Genomic DNA, 18,695 nt, shown 5'->3' with positions numbered 1-18,695 from the left:
CTTCCTGTTTCAAAACATGTAAAAAATAAAACAAAAAATAACTAAAAGAAAAAGTAAACAAAGTAAAAAGAAAACAACAGAAAGTACCTTGAGTACAAATTAACGTGGCCACAATGTGTGATTTGTGGTACAGCTTTTGCTAGGGGAAGTATAAAGGTTTTTAGCATTTCTATTAATATCTGTTCATTGTCAGAGTTTGTGGTGCATCCATTTGTATGTGTTACTAAAGATCAGCACTCATTCTATTTTGCATCTTTCCCAAACAAACAAACAAACTTAAATCAATTTAAGAATTAAGGCCAGGCGAGATATGAAGAGCCGACAGGGTCTTACCAGCAGTGTCCGACAACTCTGAATGTGGCCCAGAGCCAGTGAGATGTACACAAACATGATGATGTAGCTGACCACAATGGTGTTGATATCACTGTTGCTCTCGCGGTCGATCTCATCCTCGATGCTGCGCTCTGAGCTGAATGATATGGTTAGGTTGGGGTTGTCGTAGTTCTTCACAAACTTGATGAATCTGCGGAGATGTGGTTTAGATGACATCACTTTCGTAATAACATTCCATTCCAGACAGTTTATTTGTAGTATATACATTGCTTACGCATCTTTATTCACATTTATCAATTCACATTTGTTAAGCAAATAAAAGAACGCCTATTGACCAGCTAGCATCCAGGATCGGAACAGTACGTTTTATAATAGAACTTACAGTAGGTGTTCAACTACAAGGGTGTAAAAGAAGCAATAGTAATCAAAGTATTTAAAAATCTTACTCTTTTTCCCATGCCAAGGCTTTTCCTAATTTGTCTGTGTCATTCAGGTAGTTGTTGACAGGAAAGGTGATCACTAGTGCAGTGGCATTATTGTAGGCAGTGCCTGTATTTGAAAGAGGACAAAAAAAACAAAAAAAAAAAAAACACAAAGAAACGTTTATAATATTTCAGGGTTACGATAGAAAATCAACCTCAAAACAGACACGCATACAAATTAAAATGAACCTCTTCAACTCTGGGGCATTTTTGGGCTGCCGTCTGCAATTTTTCACATTCAAATGTAAAAGTTCACCATTTACACATACTGGCAAATATTGGTCTAATTTTTTCATGAACTCTAGGTGGCGCTGATTTGCGACGCAAATTTTTTCAGGCCTTATTTTGTTATTTTATGTAACATAAATGCAGAAGTTATGGGTATCTATAAAAAGCTCAGATACCAAGCTTTCAGATGATACCACACTTGGCTGACTTATGTATTTGGGGACTTGAACATTTTAAGCGTAAACTATTTTCGCGACATAGCACCCCCTTTTGAACCCACTGGTGGATCCGCAGAGTTGAAGAGGATACGAAAACTTATAGCAAGTTTCTTAAACTCTCTTTCTGTCTTGACAAAATATGATAAGTAAAGTCCTTTCTAGGGCCTCCATTTACACCTGGTATTAATATGCGATTTGGGCGATCCATTTAAAACGTGACGACACTAAAGACAGGTATAAATGATGTTAGATTTGTCCTCTTTAACCACATTCGGAAAATGCATGTGACTACATTGGGCTCATAGTGTAAACACTCATCCGTTTGAACAGCAGTGAAGCACCGCCAAATCACGTGTCAATCAACAGCTGCGCTAAAACAGGAATTTTAAACTTTGCCGGTTGTGTGCAGCTTTAAAAGGAAATAACGATCCAATCAGAATAATAGAATTCTGCTTGAAATTACAAAGTTAAAGTATGTAATTTCTGCGACACTAGCGCAAAAATAAACTTTGTTTTCAAAACAGCTTTCTGAATACGTCCCTGTCTGCCGTTGGTCAAACAAAGAGATAGTCTCGCCCCCAACTCATGGCATTGGTTGAGTAATGTTGTTGGGGCAGGTCTAAGTTTGATTCAAACTCACCTTCATATCCCCCAAGAGCTAGCCAGGGGAAAACTGGCCCTCCATATGTACCCATGCAGGGGTCATGTAAAGTGCTTGTATCATCCAGGGCCGTGGGAGAACTAAGGCAAAAAGCAAAAGATATGATATTGAAATTATTTTATAGAATTACTCAAAGGAAAAAGAGGCCAGAGCCGATGTTTTTGTCTGGTTATTATTGGCTGTAGGAGCTTTATCTTGCATTTAAATGTGATTGGTGTCATTTTAATAAACTGCAAAATAAGTAAAAACCAGTGGAACTTACCTGACACAGTAGAGAAAATGAGTGTGGTAGTCAAAGTAGACAAGGAACTCATCCTTATCTATATGATCCAGAACTTCGTGGCTGTTTTGGAAATAGTTTAACACACTCAAGATGGTACAATTGTCATTGTAAGGAGCCAAAGGAGACACACAGATGTCTTTCAAAGTCACTGTTTCTCCATTATATTCAGCTGTCAGATTAGATATTTCTGTCTGGAGATCCAACACCTATATAGACAACAGAGGAGATACTACCAGTCAAACGTTTGGACAAACTTAACTGAATTTATGTTACTCGTTATGACCTTAACCTTTTCTAAAGGCTTAAATGCTTGAATATTGTGTTGAAGTTGTGTAGATGCTGACCACATTGTGTAGAATATTGTGCAGAAGTAAATTGTACCAAAATATTTTTTACAAAACTAAACAATCATATATATATTAGTTATAAGTTGGACTGGATAGTGAAGAAAAAGCAGCCAACAAGCACCCTGCATACCTGGGAACTCCAGTACTGTTTAAAAAGCATTCCAGATGGATCCAAATTCCAAGAGAATGCCCAGAGTGCACAGAGCTGTAATTCAGACCTGGTTGACCGTTATATCGGTTTTACTGATTTTATATTTTCTGGTTATTATTGGTTACAGGTTATTCTGGTTCCACAATATTTTTATTCATTTTGAACTCTTGTTGCCTCTATGTCTGTCACAATAAGGAAAGACTGACACAATTGTCTTTTTTACATTCGATAAATCGATTTTAAAACCATCGGCCAATTAATCGGTTATTGGCTATTTCCACCAGTTCAGTTATCGGTATCTGCAAAATCCAATATCGGTCGACCTCTATAAATAATTGTATATATTTGCATGTTAAGATATATTTTTGTTGCTATTTTTCTTATTCTTCTGACAAATAATTAACCTTTTTTTTTTCCATTCATCTCTTATCAATATACATGTGGCATCTCATGAATCCCTTATTGTTTCCTCACAAATCCCTAAAGGAGCGGTCACATTTACTTTTGCAGGGCTTAACTGTCAAGTAACCTCTTTTTAATGCTGCACTTAAAACGAAAATCATCGCTAAAATGATATTCTTGTCCATTGTGAATATTCAGTGTAGCTGTGTATAAAGCACCGCCCACACAGAGGTCACTGCCAAACAAAGCAACTTCCTATTGGTCAACACGGCGAAATTACCAGTGAAAGTTCACCAAACTCTAACTCCACGCAAAATCCGTGGGGGGAAATTCTTCACCACCAAAATCCAAATTGCGTGGATTCTCACTGAAATGTCTGTATTTCGCCTGAGGAATTTCGCATGATGGTAAATGTGACCACGCTTGTGAAATGTGAAACATCTGATCTAGGCTGTTTTGGTTTGTTTAACAATTTTTGGTCATTACATAATTCCTACACTTTCATTTGTGTTACTTCATAGTTTATGACTTTACTATTATTCTAAAATGTGGAAAATAGTTCTGAGCAGGTGAATTCAAACTTTGGACTGGTAACATATTTTAAAATGATGTCAAAACATATTAATAAGCTTTAGGCCTTTATACTGTGTTCAAAAACACAACTTAACACAACTTAAGCAATAATGTATAAGATGCCCTGCTAGAATTTAAATATAGTCATGGATTAAGGGCCTGCAACCCCTTCAGCCATGACTATATTCACAATACGGCACAGTCTCAAGTGCCCTATTGCTATTATGTGAAGCTTAGTGTATCACATAATACAAATATTAAGGACACACGTTTTTTTATTTTATTTTGAAGTAAAATTATGAAATGCCATCTTTGCATTAGAAAATACATTCTATATATATATAATATAAAAGATATAAACCAACATGACATTAGGCAGAAAGTTATCCTCAGTCACCATTCACTCTCACTGCATCTTTTTTCCACACAATAAAAAAAAGAATGGTGACAGATGCTACTTACTAAAGAAAGTAATACTGGTTTGGAACAACATGAGGGTGAGTAAATTATGACAAATTTTTATTTTACTATCCTATTAACCACAATCCACAGTACAACCATGTTTAAGTGCCTTGTTGACTCACCTGATGGAGTAGTGATATGTTCAGAATAGGGGCGAAGCTGATGTCTGGTCCAGATGTGGGTGAAAAGATGTAGGGCTCAGTCCACGGAGTGGTGATGATAAGCTGCTCGGTGCGGAAGAAAGGTCCAAAGTGCTGATCAAAGTAGTCCTTCTCCTGCCTGGCCCTACTGCTGGGCGATGACCACAGCTCCACCGGGTTGGTGGTGATGCGCATGTAGACCAGTCCAGCCGAGCAGGCTGACACCAGCACCACGCTAGCCAGGATCACGGTTAGGGGTTGACGCACACACAGCGAGCCCCAGTTGCTGAAGATAACGCGAAGAGCGTTCTCAAAACGCTCACCCAACGTCTCGCAGCATGTAGCTTCGTCTAGGAATAAGAAGATTTGTTGAAAGTCTGTTATTTTGTTGGAAAGAGACCATTTTGCTGGATTTTAGATTTTTTTTCTCATTGGATTTAGATACCTAAAAACTCTGAGCCACCACCATTCAAGGAGAGAGGTTGATTGCTGTCTAGAATTGGGCCATATTCTGAAGTCACTCTAGTCCTCCTGTAATGAAAAAAAGTGTCTTTTTTTAAACTTTAATGTGAGGTTTTTAAGAAATCCCCTCAAATTAAAAAACAAAGAACCCAATTATTCATAAATAGTATTGCATGTGTTTACAATTTTATGTATAGAATTATTTATTTTTTGTCCTAACTTTGTAAGCATGTAATTCTGGTTTTGTTCACTCCATGTTCATGTTCAAGTCTTATTTTATTTCACTAGAGATGACAGCAAGTACTAGAATTTTTTTTCCTTTATCACCTTCCATCACAAAATGCAGATCTGAAATGTAGGTGGGGCTCTAATGCATTTAAGCCCTCACAGATGTGCTCACCCATAGACATTCAGTCTAATTTTCAGTTCATGCACCACCTCCATTGCTTCATCAAATATCTCGGCCTCTGAGTTGACTAAAAGCTCAATCTAGGTGTCATTTGAAATCTGAGATCCTCCCCTTTGCGATGATGCAAAACATTTTATCATCAATAGTCGACAACATATTTCCGGTGATTTGTTTAGCATGCTTTTCCTTCTGGACCGCATAATTTGTTCTGGACATCTAAGATATAACATTGGATTATTTACACAAGCAAGCTCACAGACAAGTAAAACATGGCTCCTGTTTTAGAAAACTGCCGAAGGCAAAAGCAGATATAAAGTTTTAGCTATTTGGGGCTTACAGCAGCAATAATCGGCACATAAGATACATCTGTATTTGATGTCTTACAAATATCATATTTCACTATGTGATTATTTAAAAAATCTTGTTAATTTCTTTTAAAAAACTGTGATATTAGGAAAACAAAATAAACTGTACAGTTGCATTAATGAGAATGAGAGCTTTTATTTGATATACACTGGTGGCCAAAAGTTTGGAATAATGTACAGATTTTGCTCTTATGGAAAGAAATTGGTACTTTTATTCACCAAAGTGACATTCAACTGATCACAATGTATAGTCAGGACATTAATTACGATTACAATTTGAAAAAAAAAAATTCAGAACTTCTTAAACTACTTCAGAGAGTTCTCATCAAAAAAATCCTCCATGTGCAGCAATGACATCTTTGCACATCCTTGGCATTCTAGCTGTCAGTTTGTCCAGATTCTCAGGTGACATTTCACCCCACGCTTCCTGTAGCACTTGCCATAGATGTTGGGCACACCTCACGCACCTTACAGTCTAGCTGATCCCACAAAAGCTCAATGGAGTTAAGATCCAGGTGGCGAGCAGGGCAGGGCTGAGCGGCGTCTGGGCAGAGCGAGGCTGGGAAGATAAGTGGTGAATGAGCTCCACCTGTGTACCACACCGGTCTCACGTTCCAGTGAGGGGCGGCGGGAGTATTTGAGGGGAGGAGGCACCGGCAGATGAGAGAGAGAATCACGGAGCTGACTGTGTGTGCGCGTGGTGTTGTGTTCGTGTATGTCGGGGTTTGCAGAAATGCAAACCGGACCTGTCTGTATTTAATGTTATGGCTAAAAAGCCCCATTGGGGCCCGGGAGTGTGTAGTCATGGCCCGGCCCCTCCTTCCTTCTCATCACAATCCATAACACTCTTTTCCAATTATCTGTTGTCCAATGTCTGTGTTTCTTTGCCCACTCTAACCTTTTCTTTTTGTTTTTCTGTTTCAAAAGTGGCTTTTACTTTGCAATTCTTCCCATAAGGCCTGCACCCCTGAGTCTTCTCTTTACTGTTTACTGTACATGAAACTGGTGTTGAGCGGGTAGAATTCAATGAAGCTGTCAGCTGAGGACATGTGAGGCATCTACTTCTCAAACTAGAGACTCTGATGTACTTATCCTCTTGTTTAGTTGTAAATCTGGCCTTCCACATCTCTTTCTGTCCTTGTTAGAGTCAGTTGTCCTTTTGTCTTTGAAGACTGTAGTGTACACCTTTGTATGAAATCTTCAGTTTTTTGGCAATTTCAAAGATTGTATAGCCTTCATTCCTCTAAACAATTGATTGACTGATGTTTTTTTTCTTTTTTTGCCATTTTTGACCTAATATTGTCCTTAAGACATGTCAGCCTATTGCATACTGTGGCAACTCAAAAACAAACACAAAGACAATGTTAAGCTTCATTTAACAAACCAAATATCTTTCAAGTGTGTTTGATATAATGGCAAGTGATTTTCTAGTACCAAATTAGCAATTTAGCATGATTACTCAAGGATAAGGTGTTGGAGTGATGGCTGCGGGAAATGGGGCCTGTCTAGATTTTATCAAAAATTTATTTTTTCAAATAGTGATGGTGCTGTTTTTTACATCAGTAATGTCCTGACTATACTTTGTGATCAGTTGAATGCCACTTTGGTGAATTAAAGTAACAATTTCCTTCCGAAACAGCAAAAATCTGTACATTATTCCAAACTTTTGACCACCGGTGTATGACCTGTCTATTTAAGTGCTATTTGAGAGACTTTTATATTCATATTAATATTTCTACAACATGATCTCTAGATGGCACTGATTTGTGATGCGGATGTTTTCAGGCCTTATTTTGTTATTTTATGTAACATACATGCAGAAGTGATGGTTATCTATGAATATTTCAGATTCTAAGCTTTCAAACTATATCACAAATGCCTGATTTATGTATTCTGAGATTTGAACATTTTAAGCGTAAACTTTTTTCGCGAAATAGCACCCCCTTTTGGACCCACTGGTGGATCCGCAGAGTTGAAGAGGATAAGACAGAAAGTCATACGGGTTTGGAATGACATGAGGGTGAGTAAATTATGACAGAAGTTGTTTGGTGAGCTGTTCCTTTAAATATATAGCTTTAAGTACGTGGCAAACTAAAGCGATGGCATTTTACCCTCACAAATTATTATAATGCAAATAAAACCCTCTTGAAAAAAATCACTGATTGGTTTGAGGAACTTTACCTCACCATCCTCAAACTTTACCTGTAGCACCATGCCCCTAGCACGACTCCAAAGAATATGAGGAGGAAGAATATATAGGAACACCACATGATGACTGTCATGGCGTCCAGGCCGAGGATGGTCCAGGGCAGAGGGATTGGAGGTGGGATGGGTGTGGGGCCACAGGCTCGACTGCAGTCCTGACAGGAGCAGGGCCCCGAACCATCATCCAGAGACTCTGTGCAGCTAAACGTCTTGTTGTTCATGGGAGTCATGCCCGCAACGGGCACATCTAAATAACACAAGACCAAATATTTTAAAGACACATGTCACAAAATTTCAACACAAAAATGGCACAGATATTCAACACTGAAATCCATGTCCAGCATCATTATATCTTTGTAAGTGAGGATTTTCATATTGGAAAATACATGAAAATGACATTCAGATATTTGTCAAAGATTCCGAGGGGTATAAGAAGAAACAAGACTAGGCTTGCTGGGTTGTTCTGGGAGGTTGCTAAGGCATTGCTAAGTTGTTGCTAGCCTAAGTTGAAAGAGCAAAGCCACAAGTCTCTATGAAATTTTGGTGGTTATATATGGATCTGGTCCCTCCTTTAATAGAAGTCTATGGGACTTTTGCACCACTAATTATTGTTGCGTTTGAAAGCAAAAAAAAACAAAAAACAAAAGCACAGGACTACACGCAATGTTGAAGAGTCATATACTTTGCCTTTGACTATTTTAGTGCTCATGTGTTAAAAATATAAACCATCATAATCTTTTGTTTGTCATGCAACTTGCAATAGCTTCAAAGGTTAACACCATACTGTCAGCAACCATTTATGAATGTCTTTGTGTGTATATACCTGTGAAAACAGGGTCAATGGCAAAAGGAACCTGGCCATTGTTGATATCAAACATGTATTGGATCCAGTTGTTAGGAGTGCAGTCAGTGGCGTCTCTCCCACACAGCAGACTGAGGGCTTTGACATTGGTGGATGGAGCCTGAACATCACTGCAGGCATTATACATGGCTGTAGAGGGACATGACAGAAACAACTGTGTCACATATGTAATCCATAGTGTTTTGCACTACCTTTCAAATAATGATTTGTTATCTAGGCCAAATTCTTGCTGCAATTACAAAATGTGGTAATAAGCACTAATAAATTTGGGTTCCTTTACACTAACCATGACTAATTAATCCTCACCATTGGCAAAGGTTTGGCCGATGTAATAGGACACTTCCAACACATTAGTGTTGTTGTGGTCAGGGTCTGGAGAGAACTGGGTTGCTTTGAGAAACTGGCTCTGTCTTGGACTGCAGGTGAGCTCACAGAACAGAGTCATGAAGTTGAAGAAACATGCAGGACACCTGACACACAGGAAGAACAAATATTACAGTGGATATGATATTACTGCCATAAAACAGGGAGGCGTAAGTTGTGACAGTCAAGCACACGTTATTTACTTTCCAATGAAACGTGACTTAGATTAATAAATAACACGTTTATGACTTAATAAGTGGCTAATGTTTTATTCCACAACAATTCATATATATATATATATATATATATATATAATATATATATATATATATATACACACACACACACACAGGTGCATCTCAATAAATTAGAATGTCGTGGAAAAGTTCATTTATTTCAGTAATTCAACTCAAATTGTGAAACTCGTGTATTAAATAAATTCAGTGCACACAGACTGAAGTAGTTTAAGTCTTTGGTTCTTTTAATTGTGATGATTTTGGCTCACATTTAACAAAAACCCACCAATTCACTATCTCAAAAAATTAGAATACATCATAAGACCAATAAAAAAAACATTTTTAGTGAATTGTTGGCCTTCTGGAAAGTATGTTCATTTACTGTATATGTACTCAATACTTGGTAGGGGCTCCTTTTGCTTTAATTACTGCCTCAATTCGGCGTGGCATGGAGGTGATCAGTTTGTGGCACTGCTGAGGTGGTATGGAAGCCCAGGTTTCTTTGACAGTGGCCTTCAGCTCATCTGCATTTTTTGGTCTCTTGTTTCTCATTTTCCTCTTGACAATACCCCATAGATTCTCTATGGGGTTCAGGTCTGGTGAGTTTGCTGGCCAGTCAAGCACACCAACACCATGGTCATTTAACCAACTTTTGGTGCTTTTGGCAGTGTGGGCAGGTGCCAAATCCTGCTGGAAAATGAAATCAGCATCTTTAAAAAGCTGGTCAGCAGAAGGAAGCATGAAGTGCTCCAAAATTTCTTGGTAAACGGGTGCAGTGACTTTGGTTTTCAAAAAACACAATGGACCAACACCAGCAGATGACATTGCACCTCAAATCATCACAGACTGTGGAAACTTAACACTGGACTTCAAGCAACTTGGGCTATGAGCTTCTCCACCCTTCCTCCAGACTCTAGGACCTTGGTTTCCAAATGAAATACAAAACTTGCTCTCATCTGAAAAGAGGACTTTGGACCACTGGGCAACAGTCCAGTTCTTCTTCTCCTTAGCCCAGGTAAGACGCCTCTGACGTTGTCTGTGGTTCAGGAGTGGCTTAACAAGAGGAATACGACAACTGTAGCCAAATTCCTTGACACGTCTGTGTGTGGTGGCTCTTGATGCCTTGACCCCAGCCTCAGTCCATTCCTTGTGAAGTTCACCCAAATTCTTGAATCGATTTTGCTTGACAATCATAAGGCTGCGGTTCTCTCGGTTGGTTGTGCATCTTTTTCTTCCACACTTTTCCCTTCCACTCAACTTTCTGTTAACATGCTTGGATACAGCACTCTGTGAACAGCCAGCTTCTTTGGCAATTAATGTTTGTGGCTTACCCTCCTTGTGAAGGGTGTCAATGATTGTCTTCTGGACAGCTGTCAGATCAGCAGATTGTGTAGCCTAGTGAACCAAACTGAGAGACCATTTTGAAGGCTCAGGAAACCTTTGCAGGTGTTTTGAGTTGATTAGCTGATTGGCATGTCACCATATTCTAATTTTTTGAGATAGTGAATTGGTGGGTTTTTGTTAAATGTGAGCCAAAATCATCACAATTAAAAGAACCAAAGACTTAAACTACTTCAGTCTGTGTGCACTGAATTTATTTAATACACGAGTTTCACAATTTGAGTTGAATTACTGAAATAAATGATCTTTTCCACAACATTCTAATTTATTGAGATGCACCTGTATATATATATATGCATTTCTTTGGGCTTTGGGCACTTTTAGCACTGTGGACTTTTATGAAGTAAAGTCTTTCACACTCTCACTAGTTTATTTATTTTGTCTATCAACATTGTCCAACGGTGTATGTACATGCATCACAGTCGATTTATCACTTTTGTAATTTTTTCTGAAAGTCATGAGAATTCCCACCAGAGTGTCATATCCAGCACATCTCAGATTCTGTATTGTGGTGAAAATGACAGTGATGGTAATGACATTTTTGAAATGAAATGGCTGATTCCTTTGTCTCGCAAAGGCTAGTTTCATAAAGAACATTTTATGTATCTTAAATGCACACAAATAAATACATTCGCACTTTTTGCCTAATCTGGCAAAATTACATCTTGATTGGAAATGATGGCCACTAAAAATATGATATTTGTGAAGTGATATTTAGCTTGATTCTTCTTTGTTTTCTTCAAATATCACTTGTCTCATATTTTATCTCAAACTATTTTATCTAAAAAAAAAATGCTCTTCATTGAAACTTTTGTCAACTTGGTTAACAACTACACTTAGTTTTGATAAAACTTTATTAGGGGCAAAATTGTTTGGTATGGTGAAAATGATGGTCGCAATTTTTGAACAATGTGTAGACATTATTTTCACACAATAAATATAGAAATGGTTTTTGTTTGTGTCACTCTTTGTTTAGCTTCTAATAGTTTTAAACATGTAATAATTTGTATTTTAGAATGGATTTTAATAGTTATTGTCTGGGACAAGTCTCATACAATAAAATCCATAAAATGCATTTGAAAAGTACCAAAAATAATTGATGTAATGTATTGATGTTTTAATGTGACCTTCATATAACAAAAAGAAAAATGTTGAAATATGTGCGTTTCAATAACAATCAACTCCTGGGATATGAAAGTGCCCAAATTTAAAGAAACACCAATATATACATGATTATATTCTATTATATTAGAGCTGTCGATATTAACAAATGCATGTGATTAATTAAAATATAATTAACCCCTTTTTTACCATACACTCAAACTAATACTTAAAAGAAATCTTGTTGCACTTTAATCTCTGTTTTAGCTAGTTCTTTTCGAATGCAATTGAAACTTTGTGATGCAACAATTTGTGTTACCGTCTCCTTAAGATGACTCACTTATGTTGTATCCTTCTTCACTTTGGATAAAAGCATCTGCTAAATGAACACATGTAAATATAAATTTTTGTGCTGTTAACATATTTACTTAGTTTGCGATTATAACCGTTTGATTCTGTTTTGTGATTTCTAATGAGTGAATAATTACACAAAGGTTTACTTTTTTTTTTTAATTATTGAAACGGAATGCATTTTTAAAAAATTACACGAATAATCTCAATTAAATATTTTAATCAACTAAACACTATAATATATGTAAGAAACAACTGACGGAAGACTGTTGAATTATTGAAAAATAAAGCACACCCTGAGGTGGCAATAGGGTCACGACGCACAGCAGAGTGCATTATTTTCTAATAATTCAATAGGCCGAAGTCAATTATTTCGCTTATACCACAGTTACCACACCTCAAGACAGCGTTCAGGATTTTATATCAAGTAATTTTCTGGTTTTCGTCCTTAAAACGCTCTTGTGAGTAGTGTAGTGCATTTCTGCGTGGCCTGTGTGTGCGCACGAATGAGTGAAAGTGAAAGAACAACAGAAAACAGAGAGATCGTGTGTGGGATTACCTGTGTTTGAAACTCTCGTCAGCAGAATCATTGCTTCAAATCGGCAAGATGTAAGTTTAAGTATTCTTCTCAGTGTCGCCATTCTTGTATATAGCGTTCCTGTTACTACACAACAGTTTTATTAAGTCGCAGGGGTACGTTGACATGAAGGAGGCTCTGTGTCCAGCTCGCAAGTATGTGTTTCCGTGTGCGAGAGAGTGGGGGGGTTGAGTGTTTCAGATTACATCAATTATATATTTCAGATTATATAGAAACTGTTGTATTGATCAAGTCGTGGTGATGCATTGGCTCTGTTTTTTGGTCGCAACTCGAGTCTTTATGTGTGTGAGTATATGTATGCATGTGTGTCAGCGTGTGTGACATGTTTGGTGAGAGCGAAAGAGAGAGAGGGACTGCAAGTGCGCCTTTCAACTGAAACTGAAATAAAATTAGGATATTATAGACATTGTCTGTCGTTCTTATCTGATTAATTTAGCCAATGTCTTTGTTTTTATTTGGTTATTTTGTTGTGGTAGCCTGTACGGCTTTGAAATAACTGAAATAATTTGGTGAAGTGATATGGAACCACTACACAGTCAAGACCTGGAACTACTTCATAGCCGTGCGTTTACTAAAAAATAATTGCACACCTTAGAATGTCTGTCAACCAATCACAATGAAGCATTCAACAGACCCATATAACATACCTGGACAAGTACTGAAGGGGGATCTGGATGTTGCTTTTCAGTGTCTTGAGCTGCTGGGTGTCACAGCAGAAGCTGTTTTTCCCATCCACATAACTCGGACAAAGTTCCTACACACACACACACACACACACACACACACACAAATGGTATATCTGTTAATGTTTTAATATTTAATGTTAAACACAATGCAGCAATCTGGAATACCGCTGTTAAGTGCTGAATGTCTTTTTTTATGCATTTATTCTTAAACAACCCATAATTATTAAAAACAAATATGATGAAGACATGAAAGGAACTGGCAATGGCTATGTTCACATGTACACCGATACTTTTGAATACAATGATTATTGCAATAAACAAATTATAAGGAATAATTAGATTAAGATGCTTACATGATTTGGGCAAAACTCTTTAATACCGTTTACATGCTACTTGCCATTACTCTGATTATTCGCAGAGGAATGTGATGTTTTAATGTTATACATTATATATAATTATAAATTAACATTTATTACAGAAAAACAACTTGTTGCAAATATGTATAACTACAAATTGGCATAAGGAAAATTAGTCAGTTCGTGAGTCTTTTTGAAATGGTTCATAAGAGTCTTTTGTTTGTCGGACTACACTGGTTGCACTGTTTGTTTTGATTCACTAAAAAGAACCTGTTCATAAGAGTCATTTGTTTGTCAGACTACAATGACTGCTCTGTCTGATTTGATTCACTAAAAAGAATCGGTTCAAAAGAGTCATTTTCTTGTCGGAATACACTGGTTAATCCGTCTGTTTTGATTCGCTAAAAAAAAAAAAAAACAATTGGTTCATAAGAATCATTTGTTTGTCGGACTACACTGGTTGCACTGTTTGTTTTGATTCACTAAAAAGAACCTGTTCATAAGAGTCATTTGTTTATCGGACTACACTGGTTGCTCTGTCAGTTTTGATTCACTGAAAAGAACCGGTTCATAAGAGTCGTTTGTTTGATGGACTACACTTGTTGCTCTGTCTGTTTTGATTTGTGAACCGGACTACACTGGGCGCGCTGGATGTTGTTGTGATCCGCGAGGACAAACTCAATAGAAAGATGCATTTCCTTGCCATTATTTTGCGGTATATGGTCTTTTTTATCTCATCAGCATTCAATTAAGACTGCAGAGTACTCCACATGTATCTCCACAATTAGCATAATTGCAATATTCAGTTTACATGAGCACGTGGCCATTGTGTGGTTTGTAGTCTTCTGAGCACTAACAATATCATATAGCTGATTACAGATCATGAGATGCTACATCCTCTTACCAGTAGCAGTTCCTGTCCTTCTTCAGGTAATGGTTTAGCAGGCCCTGTGTAATTGCAGTTGTATTTCTTCTCTGGGACTTTAGTGGAGTTACCACATTCACCATACCAGATACAGTGCTGGCCATTCACCTGCACAGACACACAGGAGCAAACACAATTCATCGCATTATGAATCTTTTAAACACATATCACCACATCTCTGTCCTGGACAGCTGTTCTGCATGATAAACAGAGGACCACTGATGTTTAAAATGATATGCTTAGTTCCTCAAAATCAGGTTCCTTCCCCTTTTCAGTCTTTATTTATGTGGTTACTTTAGAGACAACTGACAACTTCTGTCCTCCACAAGACTCACAACACAAAGGCGACCTAAGGGCTCCGGTCTACATTTTGCTTTCTTCCGAACCACATAACAGCATGCAACAAAGGAAACAGAGGTATCAATCTACACACGTCACTTATCTCGAGTGATTCTTAGTGAAACCAGAAGCGCATTCTCCCAAGTATATTGTCAGTGTTGCAGTCATAAGACCGGAATGTGCAGACACATATGCTGAATTCAGGAGAACCACGTCTCCACCCAAGTAGATCTTAGGGTGATCTTTCAAATGATCTAATCAAATTTAACTATGACGTATTCAAGATCAACATGCAGTATCTAGATTTAATGGTATTTGGTACAAAGTGGTACAAAGTGTTACAAAGGTTAAGGGTTAGCATTAATATTACGTGACTGTCAAACTTTTGTTCTACTGAACAGTCTTTACTCATCAGGAAACAAAAGAGCTTGACTTAACATGTTACTGAGGGTTGTGCCATCCCTTACTCGCAGGAAACTTTGGGACAGCTGAGTCATTTTTTTTGGTCTGCTGTGTTGGTGGATACCAGGGCAAATTATAACTCACATATTGACATGAAAACTTTAAATAGGTTGGGCCTGTCAAAGTCACAAAGAAAAATAGTCCTGATAATTAACAAGAGAAATTGTTTAAACAACAAAGCTTTCCTACAAATCTTCAAACATCACATAAAACTCAACTGATTTGATTTCCCCTACAAGCAATCTCAACATACTATCAAGGTAGGAGACTGACAGGAAACAATAACATAGACTGATCCTTCCCTTGGCCTAGTCATTTTCTTTGGTTGATCTGAACATTAACTGAAGCTCCTGGCCCGTATCTGCATGATTTAATGTACTGCACTGCTGCCACACAATTGGCTGATTAGACAATTGCATGAATAAGTAGGTGTACAAGTGTACCTAATAAAGTGCTCAGGGATTGTATTTGATTATTTATTTAGACCTGTCATTTGATGACGTCCCCTGTCCAATAGGATCAGGTTGAAAACTGACATCAGTCGAAAACTGTGCCTGCTTGATCGATTAATAGGAGTTTTATGTCTCAACTTGTGTCAGTTCCACAATTTATCAACAGCCTTCTCAACTGCTAATGCACATCTTCTTCTTTTTCCTTTTTTTATTGAAATGATTTTATTTTTCTATTAACTGTTGTGTAAAGTAAATACTAATTTAATATTTCAGTATTTTTACATGCGTCTCATTTATGATCATTAATTATCGATGTTGACGACTAGTCTGAACAAACTAGTAATTTACAAGACATTTAAAAAGAACTGCACGACACTGTGGTTGTTGGGTCTCTTTATCATCTGGTCAAACTAACCTGACTGAGCAATTTGTTATGCAAACAAAATATCAGTAACTATGTAAGATAAACTAAGCACACAATTTTCTGAACAGCTTATTTTACACACTGGACCTGTGCTTATTTTAGCAAAGGTTTTCAGGATTGTTTAACACTTACTGAGAAATTTCAAGGGCATTTTGAGATTTAAAGGTAGATTTAGAAGTTATAGTAGCATTATAAAGCAGATTCAGGGTCAAGCACCGTAGACTGATAAAGTACTATGAAGTTGATGTCAACTCTGCTGACTACAGCTTCCAGTTATTTTTTAATATTTATACAGGAGGAAACAGCACTGCCAAACAAATGAGTTCACTGGTATCAATTGGTTACTAAACATTTGCATTTGTGTCAGGCCACTTTAGTAGGGTTGGGAGAAAACAAATTGATTCACCAATGCGTCACGATCCTTTTTCCAATGATTCAAAACCGTTTATTTATTTATGGATATTTTTACAACTTGTTCATACTGAACATAAAGGGCTACTTTGTTAATAAAACAAAAGAAATAAAATCAGTGTTTATACTTTTTTTTTTAATGATGACATTACTGCCATACAAAGGCTGCAAATACAAAGTAACTACACCAACAACAGTGTGGATTTTGTAGTTAAAGTAATTTTATCAAAATCTGGTTATAGTTGAGCCAGGCTTGACTGTCACAGGACAACGTGCAGTCTAAGAAACCCGATTTTGGTCAAAACGTGAAGTTACTGTGTCTTGCCTTTTCACAGCCGAATAATGAATAAGAAAAAATTTAGATGTATCAGGACTTGTTTGGGAATCGGAGTGAATTGAGCAGTGTCTAAAGATTCCCACCCCTACACTTTAGTAGAAGGAAGATATTGTATTCTGACTAGCGGTCATTACGATGAGCCAAAAGGATCAGTAACACTTTACTATAAGGTATACTATAAGGTTAAGGTTAACATTAGTTAATGCATTGGGTACCATGAACAATATATTTTAACAGCAATCATTATCTGTGTTAATGTTAGTTAATAAAATACAACCGTTCATTGATAGTTCACATTTAAGCAATAAAGCAAAGCGGAGTGCCTGCTACCCCTTCAGCCGTGACTATATTCAGAATATGGCACAGCCTCAATTGCCTTATTGCTTTTATAAAACGGTTACCACGTAATGAAAATATTAAGGATACAAATTTTCATTCAAATGTTGTATTGGGGGCCTGGGTAGCTCAGCGAGTATTGACGCTGACTACCACACCTGGAGTCACGAGTTCGAATCCAGGGCATTCTGAGTGACTCCAGCCAGGTCTCCTAAGCAACCAAATTGGCCCGGTTGCTAGGGAGGGTAGAGTCACATGGGATAACCTCCTCGTGGTCACGATTAGTGGCTCTTGCTCTCAATGGGGCATGTGGTAAGTTGTGCATGGATCGCGGAGAGTAGCATGAGCCTCCACATGCTGGGAGTCTCCACGGTGTCATGCACAACGAGCCACATGATAAGATGTGCGGACTGACTGTCTCAGAAGCAGAGGCAACTGAGACTTGTCCTCCGCCACCCGGATTGAAGTGAGTAACCGTGCCACCACGAGGACCTACTAAGTAGTGGGAATTGGGCGAAAAGGGCATAAAAAAAATAAATAAATATTGTATTTAGTAAGTAAACTCATTAAATGCTATCCTTCCACTAGAATAGTCCCTGACAGTAAACAGCAAACAGAACGTTGCTAGGCAACAAGAATAACTGTGAAGTGATACATATAGAAGTTCCGTGAAGAGGTCAGAGCTGTGATGTATCATAAATAAAGCACGGATGTTGACCAATCAGCATCCAGGACCAGAACTACCAGTTTTATAATAGTTCATACTTCATCAACTAATGTTAACAATGTTTAGATTTTAAAAATGTATTCCTGTATTTTGACATTTATTAACCTTGGTTCAGGTTAATGTCGTTATAGTATTGTTCATTAATGTTAACAAATGAAACCTTATTGTAAAGTGTTACCAAAGTATCTAGTCAAAAAGTTCAGCAGACATTACACCCTTCAAACCGCTTAATGAAAAAAATAAAAAATTAAAAAATTAAAAAAAAACGTCATGTTTAAGGTTTCCGAATTGATCTAAAACATGCAAAATTGGGCCAAACAGTAGCTGAACATGCTAAAGAAAGTAACCTTTGAAACAACATGAGATTAGATAAGAGTTGTTTTGGACCGAGTCCCACTGAGGACTCGAGAGCCGGTGAGATGAAAATGAAAACAAGTTTAGCTAAATGAATGTAAGAGCACTTGGAATTATCTGCATCTATTTCTAGTCCACAAGGAAAGACTGGCTCTTTTTCTCGACAGCCCACTGCTGAGACACAATCAGTGTGTTATCGCGCAACAGCCAGACTCATCTTTAAACTAAGCAGTGTTCAAATCGCTCATAACAA

General features: G+C 37.5%; 1 protein-coding gene across 1 annotated transcript in view; it reads right to left on the bottom strand.

The window, feature by feature from the left end:
• LOC127442003 (NPC intracellular cholesterol transporter 1-like) overlaps positions 1-18,695 on the bottom strand; it is a 38,934-nt gene that overhangs the window by 19,593 nt on the left and 646 nt on the right. Inside the window, exons 2-12 of the mRNA XM_051699634.1 lie at positions 14,580-14,708; positions 13,281-13,387; positions 8,890-9,053; positions 8,545-8,712; positions 7,719-7,968; positions 4,726-4,811; positions 4,263-4,630; positions 2,185-2,411; positions 1,902-2,002; positions 780-882; positions 334-523 (exon numbers count right to left, since the gene is read on the bottom strand). Coding sequence (XP_051555594.1) covers positions 334-523; positions 780-882; positions 1,902-2,002; positions 2,185-2,411; positions 4,263-4,630; positions 4,726-4,811; positions 7,719-7,968; positions 8,545-8,712; positions 8,890-9,053; positions 13,281-13,387; positions 14,580-14,708 — 1,893 coding nt within the window. The remainder of the gene's footprint in view (positions 1-333; positions 524-779; positions 883-1,901; positions 2,003-2,184; positions 2,412-4,262; positions 4,631-4,725; positions 4,812-7,718; positions 7,969-8,544; positions 8,713-8,889; positions 9,054-13,280; positions 13,388-14,579; positions 14,709-18,695) is intronic.

The sequence above is a fragment of the Myxocyprinus asiaticus genome, chromosome 6 (genome assembly GCF_019703515.2).
Source record: "Myxocyprinus asiaticus isolate MX2 ecotype Aquarium Trade chromosome 6, UBuf_Myxa_2, whole genome shotgun sequence".
In the NCBI taxonomy this organism is placed as follows: Eukaryota; Metazoa; Chordata; class Actinopteri; order Cypriniformes; family Catostomidae; genus Myxocyprinus; species Myxocyprinus asiaticus.
This window is presented reverse-complemented; position numbering and strand designations above follow the sequence as displayed.